This window comes from Octopus sinensis, linkage group LG28 (genome assembly GCF_006345805.1).
Source record: "Octopus sinensis linkage group LG28, ASM634580v1, whole genome shotgun sequence".
Classification (NCBI taxonomy): domain Eukaryota; kingdom Metazoa; phylum Mollusca; class Cephalopoda; order Octopoda; family Octopodidae; genus Octopus; species Octopus sinensis.
The window spans coordinates 10833432-10857604 of NC_043024.1; the positions used below are offsets into that span (position 1 = coordinate 10833432).

Below are 24173 nucleotides of genomic sequence, written 5' to 3' on the forward strand. Positions count from 1 at the left end.
TGGATAACAGAAATCTCAGAGCCCAAAGTGAAGATATATATTTCGGGGTCGATAAATTAAGTACCAGTTACGCACTGGGGTCGATGTAATCGACTTAATCCCTTTGTCTGTCCTTGTTTGTCCCCTCTATATTCATCCCCTTGTGGGCAATAAAGAAATATATATATATTTGTATAATAACTACGAGGTTTTTTATACGCAATATACACCAATGATAACTAGCTTTCTTCATTTAGTGAGGTTTTTTTAGGGGTACCTGTTCATGTTATTTTGTAATTATTTTTACGTATGATACCAGCAGGGGTCCTATTTGACTATCCACGCCAAGTGCTCCTTTATATACACACACACACACACATATATATATATATATATTCATGAGATCGTGTGGTGGTACGTGTATGTGTATATATGTATTCAGTGACACGTGAGACTGAAAAAAGTCGATGACAATACAAGGGGGCTTATGTGATCGTTTCAAAGCTGGGGGATTATTTATATATATATACACCACACATTCATATAAACCTATTAACATGCAGCACACTGTCTCCGTCTATATATATATATATATATATATATACATAAGAGAGATACAGAGAAGATGAGGCCTTGCTATTGAGGTTGATTCCTAATATAGCCCAGAAAATTGTTTGTGTATAAGACAATAGAAGCTCTGAAATATACACATGTATCAGAAGAATGAAATGTCTACACACGAGTATATATAAATAAATGTGACAGCATGCAGCATATACACACTCGTGTGAGTATAAATGTGTGTGTATATATATATACGTACATATATAGACATGTATGTATGCATTCTCACAGACACCTATATGTACATACTTGTAAACACGTGTGTGTATGTATATATATATAGAGATAGAGAGACAGACAGACGGTCAGATACAGGTAGATATATACACACACATACATACATCATGCATTCCTATTACACCATCGACATTGTCCTACCCGTTATGACTAGTTTTGTATCACAGGAAAAAAATATAATCATTATTATTGTTATATATATGTATTTGTATGTGTGTGTGCATGTTTGTATGTATATGTATGTTTGTATATATATATATGTATACGAACTATATGTATGTATGTATGTGTATATTATATGTTTATGTATGTATAGGTATGTATATATATGTATGTATGTGTATATATATATATGTGTATGTATGTATATATGTGTGTATGTATGTATATATGTGTGTATGTATGTATATATATATGTGTGTGTATGTATGTATATATATGTGTGTATGTATGTATATATGTGTGTGTATATATGTATATATATATGTGTGTGTGTGTATGTATATATGTGTGTGTATATATGTATGTATATGTGTGTGTATATGTATATATATATGTGTGTCTGTGTGTATATGTATGTATATATATATATATATATGTGTCTGTGTGTGTATATGTATGTATATATATGTGTGTGTGTATATATATATATGCATGTATATGTGTATATATGTTATATAACTGTGTCAATGATGGAATCTGTTAAGCGTCGATCAAAATAATACCTTGTGGTGTTTACTGAGAGCGTGTTACGTTCTGAATTGAAGTCCAAATCCCATCAGGGCTTTGGCTTTCGCCTCTCAACCCTTCCCGGGTCGATAAAATAAGCATTAGCTTAATTACCTGACTCCGACCTAATTGTCTGCCGTTCCCCCCTCCACCACCACCACCACATCCTCCATGAAGACAGGTAGGGGGTCTATTGCTTTGTGTTAACTAGTATTGTAGTTAACAGGTGCGCCTTTACCGTCATCGCCATGGCGGGACTCCAGGTCGTTCACAGAAGTCTGGTATTCCTGGTCAGGCGAGTTTAAATGCTTCCTAAAATCCTCGTGACTCACGAGTAATTTATTATTTAAGGTAGAACGAAGTTCTTCATGCTGGGGGACCTGCGATGGGGTTTCGAGTTCCGATCGGGGTCGTTTTGTGTCGTTAAAGCATCTGGTTAATATTTGCCCGTCACAACATCTCACCTCCTTTATTCCTTCCCCTGTGAAATTCCGTCCACCTATGAAAATAATAATAATAATTGTGTACAGTGCTCAGGTGTACTACAACTCATCTAAAGTGTATATATAATCAGGTGTAGTTTCGGCGGATTTCGGAAAGCATGAGGGCCTTAAAGGATGCAATGTGACAAATCTGTGACAAATCTTTTGTAATTCAGTCGTTAAGTTAAAAAAAAGTCTACATGGTTTGTGCAAGACGGACTACTGAGGCCCTGTCCGTCAGCTGTGTGGGTTTATGGTTGGTTGGACCTTGAGATTCGGTTACTCAGTCTCTGAAATTGGCTGTGTAATTAGGTTAAGAAATTCGCCTAGCAACCACGTGTTTTCTGGTTCAATCTTATTGCGTGTCACCCTGAACAAATATTTTCTACAATAGCCTCGGAATGACCAGTGTTTTGGTAGGCGGAAGCTGTGTAGAAGACCGTCGTGCGTGTGTGTGTGTGTGTTCATCGTTTGACAACCGGTGTTGGTTTATTTACGTTTTCGTAACTTGGTAGTTTACCCCCCCCCCAGTTTTGAATAAGTACTAGACTTTTAGAAAACAAGTTCTGGAATCGATTTGTTCGACTAAATCCTTTTAAGCAGTGCCCCAGTTTGGCCGTAGTCTAGTGACTGAAAGAAGCAGAGGATACAGATTAAAAAGTTAAGGTTAATGCTTACAATATTACCCGGAAACGAAAACAAAAACAAAAAATAGTTCAACGGGTGTAAAAAAAATGTGTATGAAACGAATCTGAAAGACAAAAATACTCGCAAAGCAACGGGGTGGGTGGGGGGGATTCCCAAGATCCGAGTTTTCCTCTCATAACTTTGAAGACAATGGATATCTTTTAATGAAATTTTATATAAATACCTTTCAAACGGCCAACATACATTAGGGTTCTAAAGAAATTTGTGGGGAAAATCTTTTCCCAAATATTCTTTCGCAACTCGATTTTTTAAGATATTAAAAAATATTCCAAAAGATATTTTTAACGTATTTTCAAAACAAGTTTTCACCATTCTGCCTTATTTTCCTGTCAAACCGTCAAACCCATGTCAGCATGGAAAACAGACGTTAAATGACAATGATGATGATGATATATATGTGTGTATACTCTTTTACTTGTTTCAGTCATTTGGCTGCGGCCATGCTGGAGCACCGCCTTTAGTCGAGCAACTCGACCCCGGGACTTATTCTTTTGTAAGCCCAGTACTTATTCTATCGGTCTCTTTTGCCGAACCGCTAAGTAACGGGGGACATAAACACACCAGCATCGGTTGTCAACCAATGCTAGGGGGACAAACACATACACACACACACATATGTACGACAGGCTTCTTTCAGTTTCCGTCTACCAAATTCACTCACAGGGCATTGGTTGGCCCGGGGCTATAGTAGAAGACACTTGCCCATGGTGCTACGCAGTAGGACTGAACCCGTGGTTGGTTAGCAAGCTACTTACCACACAGCCACTCCTGCGCCTACATGTGTGTATAAGAATAAGATGCTTGTTATCTCTCACCCTCTCCAATCCTTATTCCTTCCTCTAACTTGAATGAATGGCCCTTGCCCCTCTCCCCATCACACCTTCACCATCTCTCTTTCCTCTCCTTCTCTCTACCTGAGGTTGCCATGTTTCTCCTCTAATACAAGCCACCTTTTTCTCTCCTTCAATACTACGCATCCCCCACTGAGTTGAAGGGGTCTTGTCTTGCTGGTTACTTGGTGATCTTGCGGCTGCTTGTAAAGTGTAAAAAGCACTCAAGTTCAGTCTGTAGAGGGCAGCTAGCCTTAGAAACCCTGCTAAAGCAGATAGCAGAGCTGTTGAACTGCCCAACACATGCCATCATAGAAAACATATTAAATGATTATTTGTATGTCATCGTCGTTTAACATCTGCCTTCCATGCCGGCATGGGTTAGATGGTTTGGCACATGTTGGCCAGGCAAAAGACTGCACCAGGCTTCTGTGTCTGTTTTGGCACCGTTTTTACAGGAACCTAACATCAACCACCCTGCAGAGTGGACTCAAGAAGCATGTCTCCAGTAAGTTCACTGGCATCATTTCACCATTTTTTGTGTCAATAAAATAGATTTTAGAGGCAGCGAGCTGGCAGAGACATTAGCACGCCGGGCGAAATGCTTAGCGGTATTTCGTGTGTCTTTACGTCCTGAGTTCAAATTCCACCAAGGCCAGCTTTGCTTTTCATCGTTTTGGGGTCAATAAATTAAGAACCAGTTGAGACCAAACCTTAGTCACAATTTATGTTCTTAACACTAGCTTAATGATAACTAAGTTATTTTACTAAATTCTTTCTTATATTTAAAATAATTGAAAGAAACACAGAGCATCTCAACAGAAATATGGTAACAAAGGGGTTAAAATATATAATAGAGAAACAATTCTTAACCCTTTTGATACCAACCTGGCTGAAACAGCCTCTGGCTCTGTAGTACAAATGTCTTGTTTTTATAAGTTTTGAATTAAAATCTTCCACCAAACCTTAGTCACAATTTATGTTCCTAACACTAGCTGAATGATAACTAAGTTATTTTACTAAATTCTTTCTTATATTTAAAATTAATTTAAAGAAACACAGAACATCTCAACAGAAATATGGTAACAAAGGGGTTAAAATATATAATGGAGAAACAATTCTTTACCCTTTTGATACCAACCTGGCTGAAACAGCCTCTGGCTCTGTAGTACAAATGTCTTGTTTTTATAAGTTTTGAATTAAAATCTTCCACCAAACCTTAGTCACAATTTATGTTCCTAACACAAGCTTAATGATAAGTTGTATTTAAAGTAATTGAAAGAAACACAGAACATCTCAAAATAAATACAGAAACGAAAGGGTTAATGTCAGCTTACATGAGTCACACACAATTTGTTGAGACAGATTTTTGCACAGCCAGGCCTTTCGGTTGCCAACTCTTACCCGTCTGTTTCCAAACAAGGTAAATATTTCCTCATGTCCAGACATGTTTTCCACTGAAGACTGGGAATCACCAACACTGCTTGTTTACAACAATCACACACTGTTAGGTCAAGGATTCACACATCCACACAACGATGGGCTTCTTTCAGTTTCCATCTGCTAGATCCACTTGCAAGGCTTTGGTTGGCCCAGGGCTATACTAGAAGACACTTGTTTATGATACTGTATAGTGGAACTGAACCTGAGACTATATGGTTGGAAAGCTAGCTTCTTAACCTCTCAGCCACACCTGCATTTAATTTTCACACAAAAATTGTGGTTCTGTGCTATTCTGAGATGAATGGATTAAAAAATGTAGCAGAAAGTGTCATGTTTCAGAGACATCATCATCATTGTTTAACGTCTGTTTTCCAGGCTGGCATGGGTCAGACGGTCTGACATGAAGCTGGCTAGCAGGGAGCTGACCAGACTCCAATAGTCTATTGTGGCATGGTTTCTATGGCTGGATGTCCTTTCCAACACCAACCACTTAACAGTGTGTGCTGGGTGCTTTTTTATGTGTCACCTGCTCAGGTGTGTTTATGCAACACCAGCACAGGTGCATCTACTCAGCACCGACATGGCTGCATCTACACAGCAACAGCAGTGGAGGCGCAATGGCCCAATGGTTCGGGCAGCGGACTCGCGGTCGGAGGATTGACATTTCGATTACCATACCAGGCATTGTGTGTGTTTATTGAGCGAAAACACCTAAAGCTACATGAGGCTCCAGCAGGGGATGGTGGCGACCTCTGTTGTACTCTTTCGCCCCAACTTTCAATCTTTCTTCCTGTTTCTTGTCCCCGACTTCCTATGCAACCGCTGAGCCTGGATGCACATTCATCCATCCCTCGATGCTCCCGCTGTCGGGGGTTGACCTGCTTTCTCTTCTGCGGGTCTTACGAATAGCAAAGGACCACGTTTCAGACTTTTCCCACTGGGACGAAGACCGCTTCGCTCAACAGCATGGGTGCTTTTAAGTGGCACCAGAACCTGACAGTCCAAGCCTATATGTGTAGAAGACAGCAATTTCACCTAGCTTGGCACATCAAAAACAGCGAATCACCACATCTCCTGGTCTCATTTCCTCAGTGAGGCCCAGCATTCAAAGCTCCTTTCTCCCCACTTCATCCCACGTCTTCCTGGGTCTACCCCTTCCACAGGTACCCTCCACAATTAGATCTCGACACTTCTTTATGCAGCTGCCCTCATCCATACACATCAAATGACCAAACCAGCCCAGTCTTCTCTCTTGCACACAACATGTGATGCCTCAACATTTCCTGGAGATTTAATCCTTTAGCATTTGGATTATCCTGTGAAACACAATGCTTATTTATTCACATAGTTTTGAATTAATCAAGCATTGTTTCATAACTTCAAAATTTCAATGATGAGATTGTTTATTTTTAGAATGACATTGTAGGGTAGGTGTATATATATATATATATATATATATATATATATATATATAGGCATGTAAAAAAACATCCCACTACACTTGTGGAGTGCTTGGCATTAGGAAGGGCATCCCAGCCATAGAAACCTTGCCAAATCAGATCAGAACTTGCTGCAGTTCCCTGGCTTACCAGTTTCCAAGCATGGAAAACAGGCATTAAATGATGATTATATATATACACACCCGTGCCAGTGGAACGTTAAAAGCACTTTTTGAGTGTGATCGTTGCCAGGGCTGCTGACTACCTCCTGTGCTGTTGGCACATAAAAAAAAAGAACCATTCAAGAATGGTCGTTGCCAGTGCCACCAGTGGCTATGGGCGAAGAGGTTGTGTTTGTGTTATGGACAAGATTGAAAGGACTAAAGACACATTTTCCTCTTCAGTCATGTCCTCATCACAGTAGCATAGAAAGGTGGTTGAGGTGGTGGTAGCATTGCCCTGGGTGACACTTTTATGGGAATGGCACTATCAGGGCCTGGTGTCACATGCTACTATTAAGCACCTGTGCTGGTGTCATGTAAAGAGCACCCACTACACCTCATAAAGTGGTTTGGCATTAGGAAGGGCATCCAGCTGTAGAAACCATGCCAAAGCATACCTTGCCAGTGCTGGGTCCACTTAAGAAGCATTCAGTCCACCCTGTAAAGTGGTTGGCATTAGGAAGGGCATCGAGCTGTAGAAACCATGCCAAAGCAGACCTGGCCAGTGCTGTTGCCACATGAAAAGCACCCAGGCCTTTCTGTAAAGTGGTTGGCATTAGGAAGGGCATCCAACCATAGAACCCATACCACAGCAGACAAGTGGAGCCTGGTGCAGCTCTTGCCAAACTGTCCAATCCATTCCAGCATGGAAAATGGACATTAAATGACAGTGATGACAAGGGAGATGATGGAAAATACAAGGGTGACCCTCAAGCAGTGCACACACCCTAGCTATGCCCACTGCCCCATCGACTTCTCCAAGTTTCTCTTGAATTGGAAAGGGAGATGTTTCTCTCCATTAAATATGGAGAGTGGCAAGTAAGAATAGTCTTCTGCATGAATGGAACTAGTCTCAGCATGTTCCTCTTGTCCAGAGAAAACTATCGGGGAGGGCTCTCTGTAGTCAGTGTCCTCCCGGATCTGCGGGTTTCCTTGGTTGACCCTAAGTGGTTGGTTCCTTCCTGGGACATCTTATTTGCTCCTTCTCCCTCTCCTTTTTTACGTCTGTGTAACTGAGATATTTTGGTTGGATTATATTGTCATTGGTGTTACATTACTTTCTATTTTTAGTAACTGTCACAATATACTTTTCTAGGCCTGAATTTTTTGTGGGAAAGGGGCCAGTTGATTAGATCAACCCCAGTACGCAACTGGTTCTTAATTTATCGAACCTGAAAGGATGAAAAGCAAAGTCGATTTCGGCAGAATTTGAACCCAGAATGTGGTGGCATATAACCTGCAAGTAGCACGCAAAAAGCACCAACTTGACCGCTGCCAGCCTCCCTGGCACCTGTACCGGTGGCATGTAAAAAGCACCCACTACACTCATGGAGTGGTTGGCGTTAGGAAGGGCATCCAGCTGTAGAAACACTGCCAGATCAGACTGGAGCCTGGTGCAGCCTCCTGGCTTCCCAGGCCCCGGTCGAATCATCCAACCCATGCCAGCATGGAAAACGGATGATGATGATGATGATGATTCTCATGGCACCAGTAGACTTTACAGATGCTTGCATTTTTTTATGTTTTCTGTAAATTTTTCATGGGTCCAGCAAGTAATTGTTATTATTATTATTATTTGGCATTGGTAAGGACATCCAGCCATAGAAACATTGCCAGATCAGACTGGGCCTGGTGCAGTCTTCTGGCTTCCCAGACCCCGGTCGAACTGTCCAACCCATGCTAGCATGGAAAGCGGACGCTAAACGATGATGATGATTATTATTATTATTATTATCATTATTATTATTATTATATGTACTAAAAAGTGGCAGTGTTGATTCACCATTATACAAGGTTTTGTTGTTTGTTTTGTACTTTTGTTTTGATTCTAAGAAACTTGTTTGACATGTCAGTCGTACAACAATTCTGAAATGGTGGTTTTGGGCCAAAACCATATCGACTGTTGCTGCCCAATAATAATGATTGTTTTGACATGGCACAAGGCCAGCGATTCCTGGGGAGAAGGAAGTTGTTTACATTGACCCCCTGTGCTCGGGATGGAGGAAAGGTGAAGGTGTTCTCAGCGGCATTTGAACCCAGAACATAAGGAGCTTGCAAATATTCTGTTAAACATTTTGCTTGATGTGCTAACAATTCTGCCAGCTCACTGCCATAATAATAATAATAATGATAATAATAATAATAATAGTAATGATAATGATAATAATAATAATAATAACACTAATAATAATAATAATAATGATATTAATAATAATAATGATATTAATATTAATAATAATAATAATAATAATAGTAATAATAATAATAACACTAATAATAATAATAGTAATAATAATAATAACACTAATAATAATAATGATAATAATAGTAATAATAGTGATGATAATAATAATCTTTACTACGCTAGGCACAAGGTCCGAGAAGTTTTTGGGGGAAGGAGCCAGTAGATTAGATCGATCCCAGTACGCAACTGGTACTTATTTAATCGACCCTGAAAGGATGAAAGTCAAAATCGACCTCGGCAGAATTTGAACTCAGAACATAAAGACAGACGAAATACCTATTTCTTTACTACCCACAAGGGGCTAAACACAGAGGGAACAAACACGGACAGACAAATGGATTAAGTCGATTATATCGACCCCATTGCGTAACCGGTACTTATTTAATCGACCCCGAAGGATGAAAGGCAAAGTTGACCTTGGCGGAATTTGAACTCAGAAAGTAACGGCAGACGAAATACGGCTACACATTTCGCCCGGCGTGCTAACGTTTCTGCCAGCTCGCCGTTAAGCATTTCATCAAGCGTGCTAACGATTCTGCCAGTTTGTCACCTTAATAATAATAATAATAATAATAATAATAATAATAATAATGGCGATGATGATGATGATTTCAAATTTTAGCACAAGGCCAGCAATTTCGGGGGAGGTGGTAAGTTGATTATATTGACCCCAGTGCTCAACTGGTATTTATTTCATCGACCCTGAAATGATGAAAGGCAGAGTCGACCTCTGCAGAGTTTGAACTCAGAACATAGACAGATGAAATGCTGCTTAGCATTTTGCCTGGCATACTAACGATTCTACCAGCTCACCACCATAGTAATAATAATAATAATAATAATAATAATTTTGGTACAAGGCCAGCAATTTCAGGGAGTTAGCAAAAACCAAAGTCTTAGTAAGTAGGGTTAGGGTTAGACACGTAAAAAGTACCCACTACACTCTCAGAGTGGTTGGGATTAGGAAGGGTATCCAGCTGTAGAATCATTGCCAGATCAGACTGAGCCTGGTGCAGCCTTCTGGCTCTCCAGTCCTCAGTCAAACCGTCCAACCCATGCCAGCATGGAAAGCAGATGTTAAACAATGACAATGATGATAATGGGTAAGTTGATTACATCAGTCCCCGTGTTCAGTTGGTACTTATTTTATCAACCCCACAAAAGGGATGAAAAGCAAAGTCGACCTTGGTGGAATTTGAACTCAGTGATTAAAGGGATGGACAAAATACCACTAAATATTTTGGTCAGTCTCCTAACAACTTTCACCAGCTTAATAATGAGAGTTATTTTACTAAATTTTTCATCTTCATTCTTATTATTTGAAACATCATCATCATCATTTAATGTCCGTTTTCCATGCTAGCACGGGTTGGACGATTTGACCAGGGTCTGGGAAGCCAGGAGGCTGCACCAGGCTCCAGTCTGATCTGGCAGTATTTCTACAGCTTGATGCTCTTCCTAACGCCAACCACTTTGTGAGTGTAGTGGGTGCATTGTACATGCCACCAGCACAGGTGCCAGAGAAGGCTGGCTGTGGCCACGATCGATTGGTGCCTTTTACATGCCACTGGCTTCTGTGCCGGTCAAGGCGGCGCTGGCAATGGCCACAGAAACAGAGATAGAATATTTCATCACAATAACGATAAGAAAGGGGTCGAAGCATTTCCCAAATCTGAAGAGTCGACAGAATCTGTTGTTCTGTTTAACACTTTTGGTTGCCTTCAGTGGTGTCCATTCTGTTGCAGACATTTTCAGAACAGGGCACTTGAAATGAGGAACATATCTTCATCCATTCTTTCTTACTGTAATAGCATCTCATGAGTTGTGCTTTCACCATCATCATCATACCTGTCTTATCATCCATTTCTCCATGCTTGCATGGATTGGACAGAATTTATTGAGGTTAATTTCTCTGTAGCTGGATGCTTTTCCTGTCACATAACCCTCACCTGTTTCCAAACAAGGTTATGTTCTCTTGTGGTCAGAGATGCTTTTGCAGCATACTGGAAGTGAATGACATTCAGGTACCAGAATCATATGTTGTGAAGGCATAATAGCCTTGGGCTGACCAAAGTCTTGTGAGTGCATTTGGTAGACAGAAACCGAAAGAGTAAGGCAGCGGGCTGGCAGAATCGTTAGCACACCAGGCGAAATGCTTAGCGGTATTTCATCTGCCACTACGTTCTGAGTTCAAATTCCACCGAGGTCGACTTTGCCTTTCATCCTTTTGAGGGTTGATTAAATAAGTACCAGTTACGCACTGGGGTCGATGTAATCAACTTGAATCCCTCTGTCTCTCCTTGTTTGTCTCCTCTGTGTTTAGTCCCTTGTGGACAATAAAGAAATAAACTGAAAGAAGCCCGTTGAATATATATACATATGTGTGTGTGTGCGTTTGTGTAGCTGTGTTTGTCCCCCACCATCGCTTGACAACCAATGTTGGTGTGTTTACATCCCCGTAACTTAACAGTTCGGCAAAAGGGTCTGATAGAATAAGTACTAGGCTTACAAAGAACAAGTCCTGGGGAGGGGGGGCGATCTGTTCGACTGAAGACAGTGCTCCAGCATGGCCGCAGTCAAATGACTGAAACAAACACAAAAAAAAACGTGAAAGAAAGGGCTACCCTTCTTCTTAAGACTGCGCCACTTCACAAAAAAAAACCCAAAAAACAAAACAAAAAAGACCGAATCTCTGGAGCAAGTCCTGCTGCTTGTGCCCCCTGCAGATGGTGTCCCTGAGATGGTGCTCCTACGTACTGCACTCCTACTATTGCTGGTGCTACTACACTTACTAACTCACAGCTGTGCTGTTTCTGGTCTCTGCCTCTTGTAGTCACTAGTACAATGGACTCTGAACTGGTTGGCTGGCTTCATGCCATTTACATTTACAAATTTGTAGCTTTGTACTACCTATACTAGAAACCGTGTTTTTTTTCTTCTGTTTTTTGTTGTTGTTGTCGTTGTTGTTGTTTTTTGGGGGGTGTTGGTGGTGGTGAATGGAGGGTGGATGGTTTTAAATCGGGTAGGTGCCTTGCAGTATTTAGTTACCTGTTTGTACAAATTCCACTTTGCTTTTTCATCCTTCTGGTGTTGCTAAAATAAGTACCAGTGGCGTATGGTGGTTGATGTCACAGGTACGTGCTACTATGTTAAACACACACACACACAGCACACGTGTAAACATGCACACACAAACACAGAAACATACACACACCCTTGCACATGCACATATACACATACATATATATTTTTGCTTGTTTCAGTCATCAGACCATGGCCATGCTGGGGCACCACCTTAAAGAATCTTTAGTTGAATAGATCAACCCAAGTACTTTCTTTTATTAGGCCTGGTACTTATTTTATCAGTTTCTATTGCCAAACTGCTAAGTCACAGGAACATAGCAAATCGACACTAGTTGTCAAGTGGAGGTCACAAACACACACAATTATATGTATATTTCCCATTGAGTTTAATTAATCGTGCATTATCTCATATCTTCAAGATCTTGATGGTGTAATTACTTAATGTAGAATAACATTGTAGGGTAGGTGTGAGAGCCTGAATCTGGTTAATTTGAACAGATTAAATATTTTGGCCGGATATGGCCAGTTTAAATACTAAAGGGTTAAGCATCACCCCTATGCTAAAATTATATTTTAAACTCTCTCCCTCTATATCACTACCTTCAACTAAATTTTTTAACCACATAATATATATTACATTCCCCCTTCCTCACATCATGGACACTTCTCTCTCCCTCTTTTTATGTCTCCATCCTTTCTTTCTCCCTCTTCTTCTCTAATCACACAAAAGCATTACCAGCAGGCTAAGTATAAGGAATGGCAAGCAGAATTATTTTAAGGTGTGGTGTGTGTGTTAATGTTTGTTTTTTATGTTCAGTTATAATAAAAACAATTTTACATTAATCTGATGGGTTACTCTATACTTCTATAGAATAGAAATTTATTATTGCTGTGTGGAAGGTATTTATAAGCCATTTAAGAAACCGCAACCTGTTCACTGACAAAATTCTGTGCTGCATAGAATTTTTTCAGTGAACAGGTCACGGTCTCAAAGTGACAAAAATATTTTGGCAAATTAAATTTAAATGTTGAAATAAATCTAACGGTTTTTGAGTGCTTCTTAAATGGCTTATAAGCACCTTCCACACCGCAATTGCTTTCGTTCCAGCACACGATCTAAGATCATGTCACTTGCTATGCAAGTACATCTCTGTAAATTTATAATTCTTAAACAAGAATGTTGTTGAGAGTGACTTGTTTTGGCCAGCTAAGCCATCATCAGACTGCAATGCATTATACTAACTCTAATACATCGCAGTCTAACAATAGCTTAGCTGGATGAAACTTCGTAGTCACTGTCAACAACATTTTGGTATCAGAATAATAAACACACACACAGATAACAGAATTGATGCTGGTGATGGTGCCACATGGAAAGCATCTGTGTTGGTGCCTCATAGAAAACACCCAGTTCACTCTGTAAAGTGGTTGGCATTAAGAAGGGCATCCGGATGTAGAAACCACCCCAAAACAGACAATGGGGTCAGCTGCAGCTCCTGGCCTTACTGTCTCCAGTCAAACCATCCAACCCATGCCAGCATGGAAAACGGATGCTAAATGATGATGATGATGATGATGATGCATGTGCACCCCCCACACACACACACACACACTTGTAAATACCAGCTGATTTAACCATGTCCCTTCTGCCATGCTGCTAAAGTCAGGGTCTTTGTTGTTGTTGTTTGCTCCCTCTCGAGCTATGCCTGGCTCATAAGGGCCAGTTTCCCGGTTTCCTTGGCATATAGGTACCCCACCTGGACGGCACCCCGGTCCATCACAGGTGAGCTGCAAGATGCAGGAGGAAAGCGTGAGAGAAAGTTGTGGCGAAAGAGTCAGCAGAAGTTTCGCCATTACCTTCTACCGGAGCCGCGTGGGGCTTAGGTGTTTTCGCTCATAAACACACACATCGCCCGGTCTGAGATTCGAACCTGCAATCCCTCAACTGCGAATCTGCTGCTCTAACCACTAGGCCATGTGCCTCTGCTCAGGGTCTTTGAATTATGTTCTGCTACATTCCTGCTAAAAGCATATGCTCAAGTATTTAGTTACATTCTAAGTTCAAATCCTATCAAGGTCAGCCTACCCTTTCATTCTCTCCGGGTGGATAAAAATAAAGTACCAGATGGCGTTGATATAATTACCACCACCTGTCTGTCTGGGGACCAAAATAATGTGTCTATGCTAAAAAATTATAATTATCATCATAATGTCGCACCATCACTATTTCTCCTGCTCCCCCGCCCATCATGCTCTTGTCCCTAGAACACTTATTTTGTCTACCCTTGGGAGCATTTGAAGTGAGAACATAAAGCACCTGTGCTGTTGCCTTCTGGGTTTTGTGACCCTTATTCATTTTTTGGCAATGAACCTCCTTGGGCTCCTATTTTGTTTGTTCCTACAGACCTTCATAGCTATTTGATGTGTAATCCTTTGGCATTTAATCCAGCCATGCCTAGCACAAATATTCTGTTTTATGTTAAAACTGACCACATCCAGCCTCTCAAACCTACCCTACAATGTTATTCTAAAAGTATACAAACACACCTTTGAAATCTCAGAGCTGTGAGATAATGCATGTTCAAAACGATGTGGATAAATAGGGATTACATTTAACAAAGAAATTTGAATGCTAAAGGGTTTAACGTCCGTTTTCCATGCTGGCATGGGTTGGATGGTTCGACTGGGGTCTGGGAAGCCAGGAGGCTGCACCAGGCTCCAGTCTGATCTGGCAGTGGATGCCCTTCCTAACGCCAACCACTCCGAGACTGTTGTGGGTGCTTTTACGTGCCACTGGCACAGGGGCCAGAGGGGGCTGGCAATGGCCACGTTTGGTTGGTGCTTTTTATGTGCCACCAGCATGGGAGCCAATCAAGGTGGCACTGGCACTTGTATTCCAAAAATTGTTAAAATATTTTATGTATTCTAGAAATATAACCAAAAAAATTTTATATGGGGCCTCCCCAAGGGTTGTAGGATCTTTGGTTGAGAACCACTGCTCCAGGTCATGTTGTTTAGAATAAATGGAGACACAGAAAAGTAAAAGAGCCGATTCCTTAATGTTTTGGGACACAAAGTGGCTGCAATAGTGCTGAATGCCAGGAGTTCAGCAAAAGACCCTGAGAGAAAAGGGGCCATGCGTGAGAAAAACAAAAAATAAGCCCAGGGGCTTATTTGTTCATTTGTTCGATTAAAACATTTCACGATGCTGCTCCAGCATGGCCACAGTCTGATGACTAGAACAAGCAAAATAAATATTTATATATGAAGCTGAAGTTGTTTGTGTGTGGCAGGTTTGGTAGCCTTCAACTAACGCTATCTTCTCCGAGACCCTGCGGCGCAAGTTGACCAAACTTGAGAATATGATAGAAGAAGGCTTGCTCTTCATTCCGTAGAAGATAAAATTCAAATCGGACCATGTTAACACCAAAAATTATTTACATCAAAATGTTGTTTTTTCTCTATGAAAATCCCTATTTTTTAACGATTTTTTGACTGCCGTGTTGCCATTTTTCGGTGTATTTCAACCAGAAAAATGTTCACTTAAAGAGAATAACAAGCTACATAATGCAAAATTTTTACTTTTCAAAAATTCCAATTCTAAAGGGTCGAAACAAACCCGAGCAACACCGGGTGATACTGCTAGTCTATATATATAAAGCTGAAGTTGTCTGTGTGTGGCAGGTTTGGTAGCCTTCAACTAACACTATCTCCTCCGAGACCCTGTGGCGCAAGTTGACCAAAATTGAAAGTATGATAGAAGAAGGCTTGCTCTTCATTCCGTAGAAGAAAAAATTCAAATTAGACCATGTTAACACCAAAAATTATTTACATCAAAAAGGTGCTTTTTTTCTATGAAAATCCCTATTTTTAACGATTTTTTGATTGCTGTGTCACTATTTTTCGGTGTATTTCAACCAGAAAAATGTTCACTTAAAGAGAATAACAAGCTACATAATGCAAAAGTTTTACTTTTCAAAAATTCCAATTCTAAAGGGTCGAAAAGAAAACAAACCTCGTGCAATGCTGGGCTATACTGCTAGTATTTGATAAATTAATGAGTGACCCAGAAAATGGATCCCTCACTTTGAAACCATTTTCAAGTTGAGTAGTTTTTAGCTGTCAATGTGGTGGTGATTAAATTTGTTCTCTTTTAATTTGTGATGATCTTGTGCCAATGTAATTAAAGTATTTGCCCTCATTCAGTGAAATGGACGGTAAAGACATCGTGATTTTTCTCTCTTCTGACACACAATCACCTCAGGTGTCTGGTTACAATCACCTGGCACAGAAATCATTTGCAGGTAATATTATATGACTGTGATGTTCCTCAGGATTAATCTCATCTCTAGTGGGTGTGTGGCTGTGTGGTAGTAAATTTGCTTCTCAATCACATGGTTCTGGGTTCAGTCCCACTGCATAGCACCTTGAATTATTCTTTGTAAGCCTAGTGCTTATTCTATCGGTCATTTTTGCCAAACCGCTAAGTTACGGGGATGTAAACACACCACCATCGGTTGTCAAGCGATGTTGGGGGACAAACATACACACACATACATATATATATATATACGACGGGATTCTTTCAGTTTCCATCTACCAAATCCACTCACAAGGCTTTGTATGTATATATCGTGGCACTCTGTTGCTTACGACGGCGAGGATTCCAGTTGATTCGATCAACAGAACAGCCTGCTCATGAGATTAGCGTGCAAGTGGCTGAGCACTCCACAGACACGTGTACCCTTGACGTAGTTCTCGGGGAGATTCAGCGTGACACAGAGTGACAAAGCTGGCCCTTTGAAATACAGGTACAACAGAAACAGGAAAAAAGAGGGAGAGAAAGTCGTGGTGAACGAGTACAGCAGGGTTCAACACCAGCCCCTGCCGGTGCCTTGTGGACCTTTTAAATGTTTTTCGCTCAATAAACACAACGCCCAGACTGGGAATCAAAACCGCGAGTCCGCTGCCCTAACCACTGGGCAATTGCACCTCCACATTATAATGAGAGACAGAAAAAGAATTAAAAAAAGGCAACACTACAAGTAAATAGGATATAACAAAAGCACAACTGTGTGTTTTATATGAAAGTTTGTTACTTTAAATATGTTTAATCTGATTAAAGTCTACTTAACGATGTTTAAGTAGTCCTTCGTTTCTTTCTTTTCCTTCATCTTCACCGTGAACAGAGCAAAGCAGATTAATTGGCAGATTGTGTGTGTGAGAGAGAGAGAAAGCGAGGGAGTGTCTGTTTGTTTTGTTACATATTCAAAAACCTCGTCAGTGTATTTGTCTTGGTTTGATGATGATAAGATATCTAACAACATCATCATCGTCATCATCATTATCATCACTGCAGTATGGTTGCTTCACTGGTGAAGGCCATGGATTGGTTCCTGTATGATCCTTGCTTGTTTGCTCTCTCTCTCTCTCTCTCTATACATGTATGCTGTAGGTCTGTTCTAACAAGGAATGGTTTCAGTTGAAACGTCTTTGAGTCTTAGTTTGATGATGATAAGATATCTAACAACATCATCATCGTCATCATCATTATCATCACTGCAGTATGGTTGCTTCACTGGTGAAGGCCATGGATTGGTTCCTGTATGATCCTTGCTTGTTTGCTCTCTCTCTCTCTCTCTCTCTATACATGTATGCTGTAGGTCTGTTCTAACAAGGAATGGTTTCAGTTGAAACGTCTTTGAGTCTTAGTTTGATGATGATAAGATATCTAACAACATCATCATCGTCATCATCATTATCATCACTGCAGTATGGTGCTTCACTGGTGAAGGCCATGGATTGGTTCCTGTATGATCCTTGCTTGTTTGCTCTCTCTCTCTCTCTATACATGTATGCTGTAGGTCTGTTCTAACAAGGAATGGTTTCAGTTGAAACGTCTTTGAGTCTTAGTTTGATGATGATAAGATATCTAACAACATCATCATCGTATTCATCATTATCATCACTGCAGTATGGTTGCTTCACTGGTGAAGGCCATGGATTGGTTCCTGTATGATCCTTGCTTGTTTGCTCTCTCTCTCTCTCTATACATGTATGCTGTAGGTCTGTTCTAACAAGGAATGGTTTCAGTTGAAACGTCTTTGAGTCTTAGTTTGATGATGATAAGATATCTAACAACATCATCATCGTCATCATCATTATCATCACTGCAGTATGGTTGCTTCACTGGTGAAGGCCATGGATTGGTTCCTGTATGATCCTTGCTTGTTTGCTCTCTCTCTCTCTCTATACATGTATGCTGTAGGTCTGTTCTAACAAGGAATGGTTTCAGTTGAAACGTCTTTGAGTCTTAGTTTGATGATGATAAGATATCTATCATCATCATCATCATCATCATCATTATCATCACTGCAGTATGGTTGCTTCACTGGTGAAGGCCATGGATTGGTTCCTGTATGATCCTTGCTTGTTTGCTCTCTCTCTCTCTCTATACATGTATGCTGTAGGTCTGTTCTAACAAGGAATGGTTTCAGTTGAAACGTCTTTGAGTCTTAGTTTGATGATGATAAGATATCTAACAACATCATCATCGTCATCATCATTATCATCACTGCAGTATGGTTGCTTCACTGGTGAAGGCCATGGATTGGTTCCTGTATGATCCTTGCTTGTTTGCTCTCTCTCTCTCTCTCTCTCTATACATGTATGCTGTAGGTCTGTTCTAACAAGGAATGGTTTCAGTTGAAACGTCTTTGAGTCTTAGTTTGATGATGATAAGATATCTATCATCATCATCATCATCATCATCATTATCATCACTGCAGTATGGTTGCTTCACTGGTGAAGGCCATGGATTGGTTCCTGTATGATCCTTGCTTGTTTGCTCTCTCTCTCTCTCTCTATACATGTATGCTGTAGGTCTGTTCTAACAAGGAATGGTTTCAGTTGAAACGTCTTTGAGTCTTAGTTTGATGATGATAAGATAACTAACAACATCATCATCGTCATCATCATTATCATCACTGCAGTATGGTTGCTTCACTGGTGAAGGCCATGGATTGGTTCCTGTATGATCCTTGCTTGTTTGCTCTCTCTCTCTCTCTCTCTATACATGTATGCTGTAGGTCTGTTCTAACAAGGAATGGTTTCAGTTGAAACGTCTTTGAGTCTTAGTTTGATGATGATAAGATATCTAACAACATCATCATCATCATCATCATTATCATCACTGCAGTATGGTTGCTTCACTGGTGAAGGCCATGGATTGGTTCCTGTATGATCCTTGCTTGTTTGCTCTCTCTCTCTCTCTCTATACATGTATGCTGTAGGTCTGTTCTAACAAGGAATGGTTTCAGTTGAAACGTCTTTGAGTCTTAGTTTGATGATGATAAGATATCTAACAACATCATCATCGTCATCATCATTATCATCACTGCAGTATGGTTGCTTCACTGGTGAAGGCCATGGATTGGTTCCTGTATGATCCTTGCTTGTTTGCTCTCTCTCTCTCTCTCTCTCTCTATACATGTATGCTGTAGGTCTGTTCTAACAAGGAATGGTTTCAGTTGAAACGTCTTTGAGTCTTAGTTTGATGATGATAAGATATCTATCATCATCATCATCATCATCATCATTATCATCACTGCAGTATGGTTGCTTCACTGGTGAAGGCCATGGATTGGTTCCTGTATGATCCTTGCTTGTTTGCTCTCTCTCTCTCTCTCTCTCTCTATACATGTATGCTGTAGGTCTGTTCTAACAAGGAATGGTTTCAGTTGAAACGTCTTTGAGTCTTAGTTTGATGATGATAAGATATCTATCATCATCATCATCAACAGTCCAAAATGCCTTATTCCACATGCAAGCATATTCTGTTTGCTTCATTGATGTGCAGATATGCATCTATGTTCAGGTCTGATGTTTTTGTTGTGTGTTCATCATGGAGTCTGCTCAAATAAAGGCTGATCTGGGGCTACACAATGTCTTTGTTTCAACATCCACTTTTCCATGCTTCCACAGATTGGATGACACTTGAGGAACATTTTCCATGGCCGGATGCTCTTCCTGTTGCCAACCCTCCCCTGCTTCCGAGCAAGGTATTATTTCTCCATGGCCAGACATGTTTTCATGGAAGACTGGAAACAAATGACACTGCTTGTATAACAGTGACGCGCATTTACAACTATCATGTGATGTGAAGATAAAGACACACCCAAACACATGCTCATGCACACCCACACACACACACACACACGATGGAGTTATTTTAGGGTGATGCTCCAACATGGTCGCTATCCAATAACTGAAACAAGATAACAAACTGTTTTTCACTGCTGAGGGGACATAACCCTCTGCATTAATGAAACTAGAACTAGACAACACCTAATTACCGAATCTAAATTGAAATCAATTTACATTGCTTGATATATGTCTCTCTCCTTCCCCACCTCATCTCCCCCTCTCTCGCTCTCTCTCTCGATATCGTTTAAAAGGAGATAATTCCCTATATTCATTTCATTACATTGTAATATTTGTCTGCTTCAAGGTAGTGAAATGGGTGAATCGTTGTTCATTGGGCAAAATGTGAGTTCAAATTCCGCCAAGGTCGACTTTGCCTTTCATCCTTTCGGGGTCGATAAATTAAGTACCAGTTACGCACTGAGGTCGCTATAATCGATTTAATCCGTTTGTCTGTCCTTGTTTGTCCTCTCTGTGTTAGCCCCTTGTGGGCACTAAAGAAATAGGTATTCATGGGCGACTGCTGGTCTTCCATAAACAACCTTATCCAAACGTGTACCTTGGAAGAGAACTTAGCCTTTATATACATATAGGTTCAACCCCATTATATATACCAACATGTGGAGGCACATTGGCCCAGTGGTTAGGGCAGCGGACTCGCGGTCGTAGGATCGCGGTTTTGATTCCCAGACCAGGCGTTGTGAGTGTTTATTGAGCTAAAACACCTAAAAGCTCCACGAGGATCCGGCAGGGGGTGGTGATCCCTGCTGTACTCTTTCACCACTCTTTCTCCCACTCTTCCTTCTGTTGGCCTGCTCGCTTAGCCAGCGGGGTATCGTCATTCGAAGGCTAAAACAATGCGAACGCATTGTGACCAGCGATGTGTAGCAACATCTGATGGTCTGGTCGGTCACGTGATCACATAATATATACCAACATGAGAAGCTAGTATATTCTATATCATGAATGTCTGTTCTTTCTCTCTCTCTTCTTGCTAGGCTCCACCCGATGTTGTCACTCCAGTACAAAGACAGGCTGCAGAGAAAGTTGTTCTAGATTTCAGAAAATCCAAAATGCCTTATTCCACATGCAAGCATATTCTAGGTAAGTGTTGCATTCCGTTTGCTTCATTGACGTGCAAATGTGCATCTATGTTCAGGTGTGGTGTTTTTGTTGTGTTTTGCAATGCAAAATTTTAAAATGTTGAGTTTTGTGATACTAAGAAAATGTCATCATCATCATTGTTTAACGTCCGCTTTCCATGCTGGCATGGGTTGGATAGGTTAACTGGAGTCTGGGAAGCCAGGAGGCTGCACCAGGCTCCAGTCTGATCTGGTAGTGTTTCTACAGCTGGATGCCCTTCCTAACGCCAACCACTCAGAGAGTGTAGTGGGTGCTTTTTACATGCCACCGGCACGAGGGTCAGTTTGGTGGTACTGGCGACGGCCACGCTCAAATGGTGCTTTTTATGTGCGACCTGCACAGGAGCCAGTCCAGCGGCACTGGCAACGACCTCGTTGGAATGATTTTTTTCACGTGCCACCAGCACAAGTGCTAGTAAGCAACACTAGTAACGATCACCCTCGAATGGTGTGCTTAACGTGCCATCGGCACGGAGGCCAGCTTGTTGCTCTGGCAACGATCTCACTCGTATGGTACTCTTAGCGCTCCACTAGCATGGATGCCAGTCACCGAGTTTGATTTCGATTTCATGTAAATGAAAACTGGGAAACTTTTGTGTTGTTCCAATCACCAACTTCAACAATTTTACCAAATTCTTCGTTATTTTCAAAATACACTTAACCCTTTCGTTACTATATTTATTTTGAGATACTCTGTATTTCATTCAATTAATTTTAAATATAACAAAGAATTTAGTAAAATAACTTAGTTATCATTCAGCTAGTGTTAGGAACATAAATTGTGACTAAGGTTTGGTAGAAGATTTTAATTCAGAACTTATGAAAACAAGACATTTGTACTCAGAGCCACTTTCAGGCAGGTTGGTATTGAAAGGGTATTAGGGGTATATTCATGGCAAAACTGATGTTTTTGGTGTTTAACCTTTGCTAACCGTTTTTTTCTTTGCAGAAAATTGCCAATGTGACTATGTGTTATTCCAAGCAGCCACAACAATTAAAGAAGGCGTCGTTCGCGAGTGGTTGCTGCTATCTTCAGAGCAAATAGAGTCCTTGAGATCATTCCTTCTTCGCTTCATCACTCAACATGTGAGGTAAGAAACAGCCACTGCTTTACACTCAAACACTATCGCCACCACCACCATCACCAACAATACAGATAAACAAGGGTGCCTCTATGGTTACTTGACCTGCTGAAAATAACAGCTAAACAGCAACAGCCTCCAGTTGTTTCATCTTACTTTAAGCAATTACTTTTAACCTAATGGCTGATATAGAATGTATTTTACTAAGCCAACCTCTGTGTCAGCGGTTTCTATCAGGGGTCTAAGTGACCCTTAAGGGTCCATGTAAGATTTTATTGTTAAAATTTGGCTGTGTGGTATGAAACTTGCTTCCCAACCATATGGTTCTGGGTTCAGTCCCACTCTGTGGCACCTCGGGAAAGTGTTTTCTACTATAGCCTTGTGAGTGGATTTAGTAGATGGAAACTGAAAGAAGCCCACCGTGTGTATATATATTTCTTTACTACCCGCAAGGGGCTAAACATAGAGGGGACAAACAAGGACAGACAAAGGGATTAAGTCGATTACATCGACCCAGTGTGAAACTGGTACTTTATTTATCGACCCCAAGAGGATGAAAGGCAAAGTCGACCTAGGTGGAATTTGAACTCAGAACGTAACGACAGATGAAATACCGCTAAGAATTTCGCCCGGCGTGCTAGCGTTTCTGCCAGCTCACCGCCTTGTGTGTGTATGTATATATATATATATATATATATATATATATATATATATATATATATACATACATCGTGTGTGTATATATATATACACACACATATGTATGTATTTGTTATTTGTGTCTGTCCTTGTCCCCCTACCATCGCTTGACAACTGATGTTGGTATGGTTACGTCCCCTGTAACTTAGCGGTTCGGCAAAAGAGACGGAATAAGTTCTGGGGTTAATTTGTTTGACTAAAAGCGGTGCTCCAGCATGGCCGCAGTCAAATGACTGAAACAAGTTGAAGAATAAAAGAATACATCAGTTATACTCCTGCTATACATGAAATATTTTAACTTTTTTTTTTATACAAATCCCAATAACATTTATTTCTAAAAATATAGGAGGATTTTTTTAAACAAGGCATAAAGGCTCGTCCCCTGCAACCCTCTCCTGCTGAGCATTCCTAATCTTGGGCTCGAAAGTGCTGGTGCCACGTAAAAAGCACCCAGGACACTCTGTAAAGTGGATGGCATTAGGAAAGACCTCCAGCCGTAGAAACCCTTCCAAAATAGACATGGGGCCTGAGCAGCCCTTCAGCTGGTCAGCTCCTCTCAAACCGTCCAACCCATGGCAGTATGGAAAATGGACATTAAATGTTGATGATGAATGGCCATGAGGGTCCAACCTAGTAAAATCGGAATGGAAGGGGTCCATAGGGGGTGAAAATGGTTGAGAACCCCTACTTGACATTGTTGCTCAATCCACTAGAAATAGCAGAAATTTCCCTCAAATCACATCATAACATCTTAGAAATGGAAGATATAGTGGACACTATGTAATCATCATCATCATCATCATCATCGTTTTAATGTTCCCTTTTCCATGCTTGCATGGGTTGGACAAAGTTTATTGAGGTAGATTTTCTGTAGCTGGATGCCCTTCCTGTCACCAATCCTCACCTGTTTCCAAACAGGATAATATTTCCCCATGATGAGACATGTTTTTGCAGAATTTAGGAAATGAATGGATTTCATTTGCAAGAGTCACGTGATGTCAAGACAAAGACACACACACGGTGTGGC

At 40.7% G+C, this 24173-nt stretch overlaps 1 protein-coding gene across 1 annotated transcript in view; it reads left to right on the forward strand.

The window, feature by feature from the left end:
- Positions 1 to 24173, forward strand: part of LOC115225863 (exportin-4-like) — a 61784-nt gene that overhangs the window by 2008 nt on the left and 35603 nt on the right. Inside the window, exons 2-3 of the mRNA XM_029796854.2 lie at positions 21222 to 21327; positions 22315 to 22456. Of these exons, the coding sequence (XP_029652714.1) occupies positions 21222 to 21327; positions 22315 to 22456 (248 nt within the window). The remainder of the gene's footprint in view (positions 1 to 21221; positions 21328 to 22314; positions 22457 to 24173) is intronic.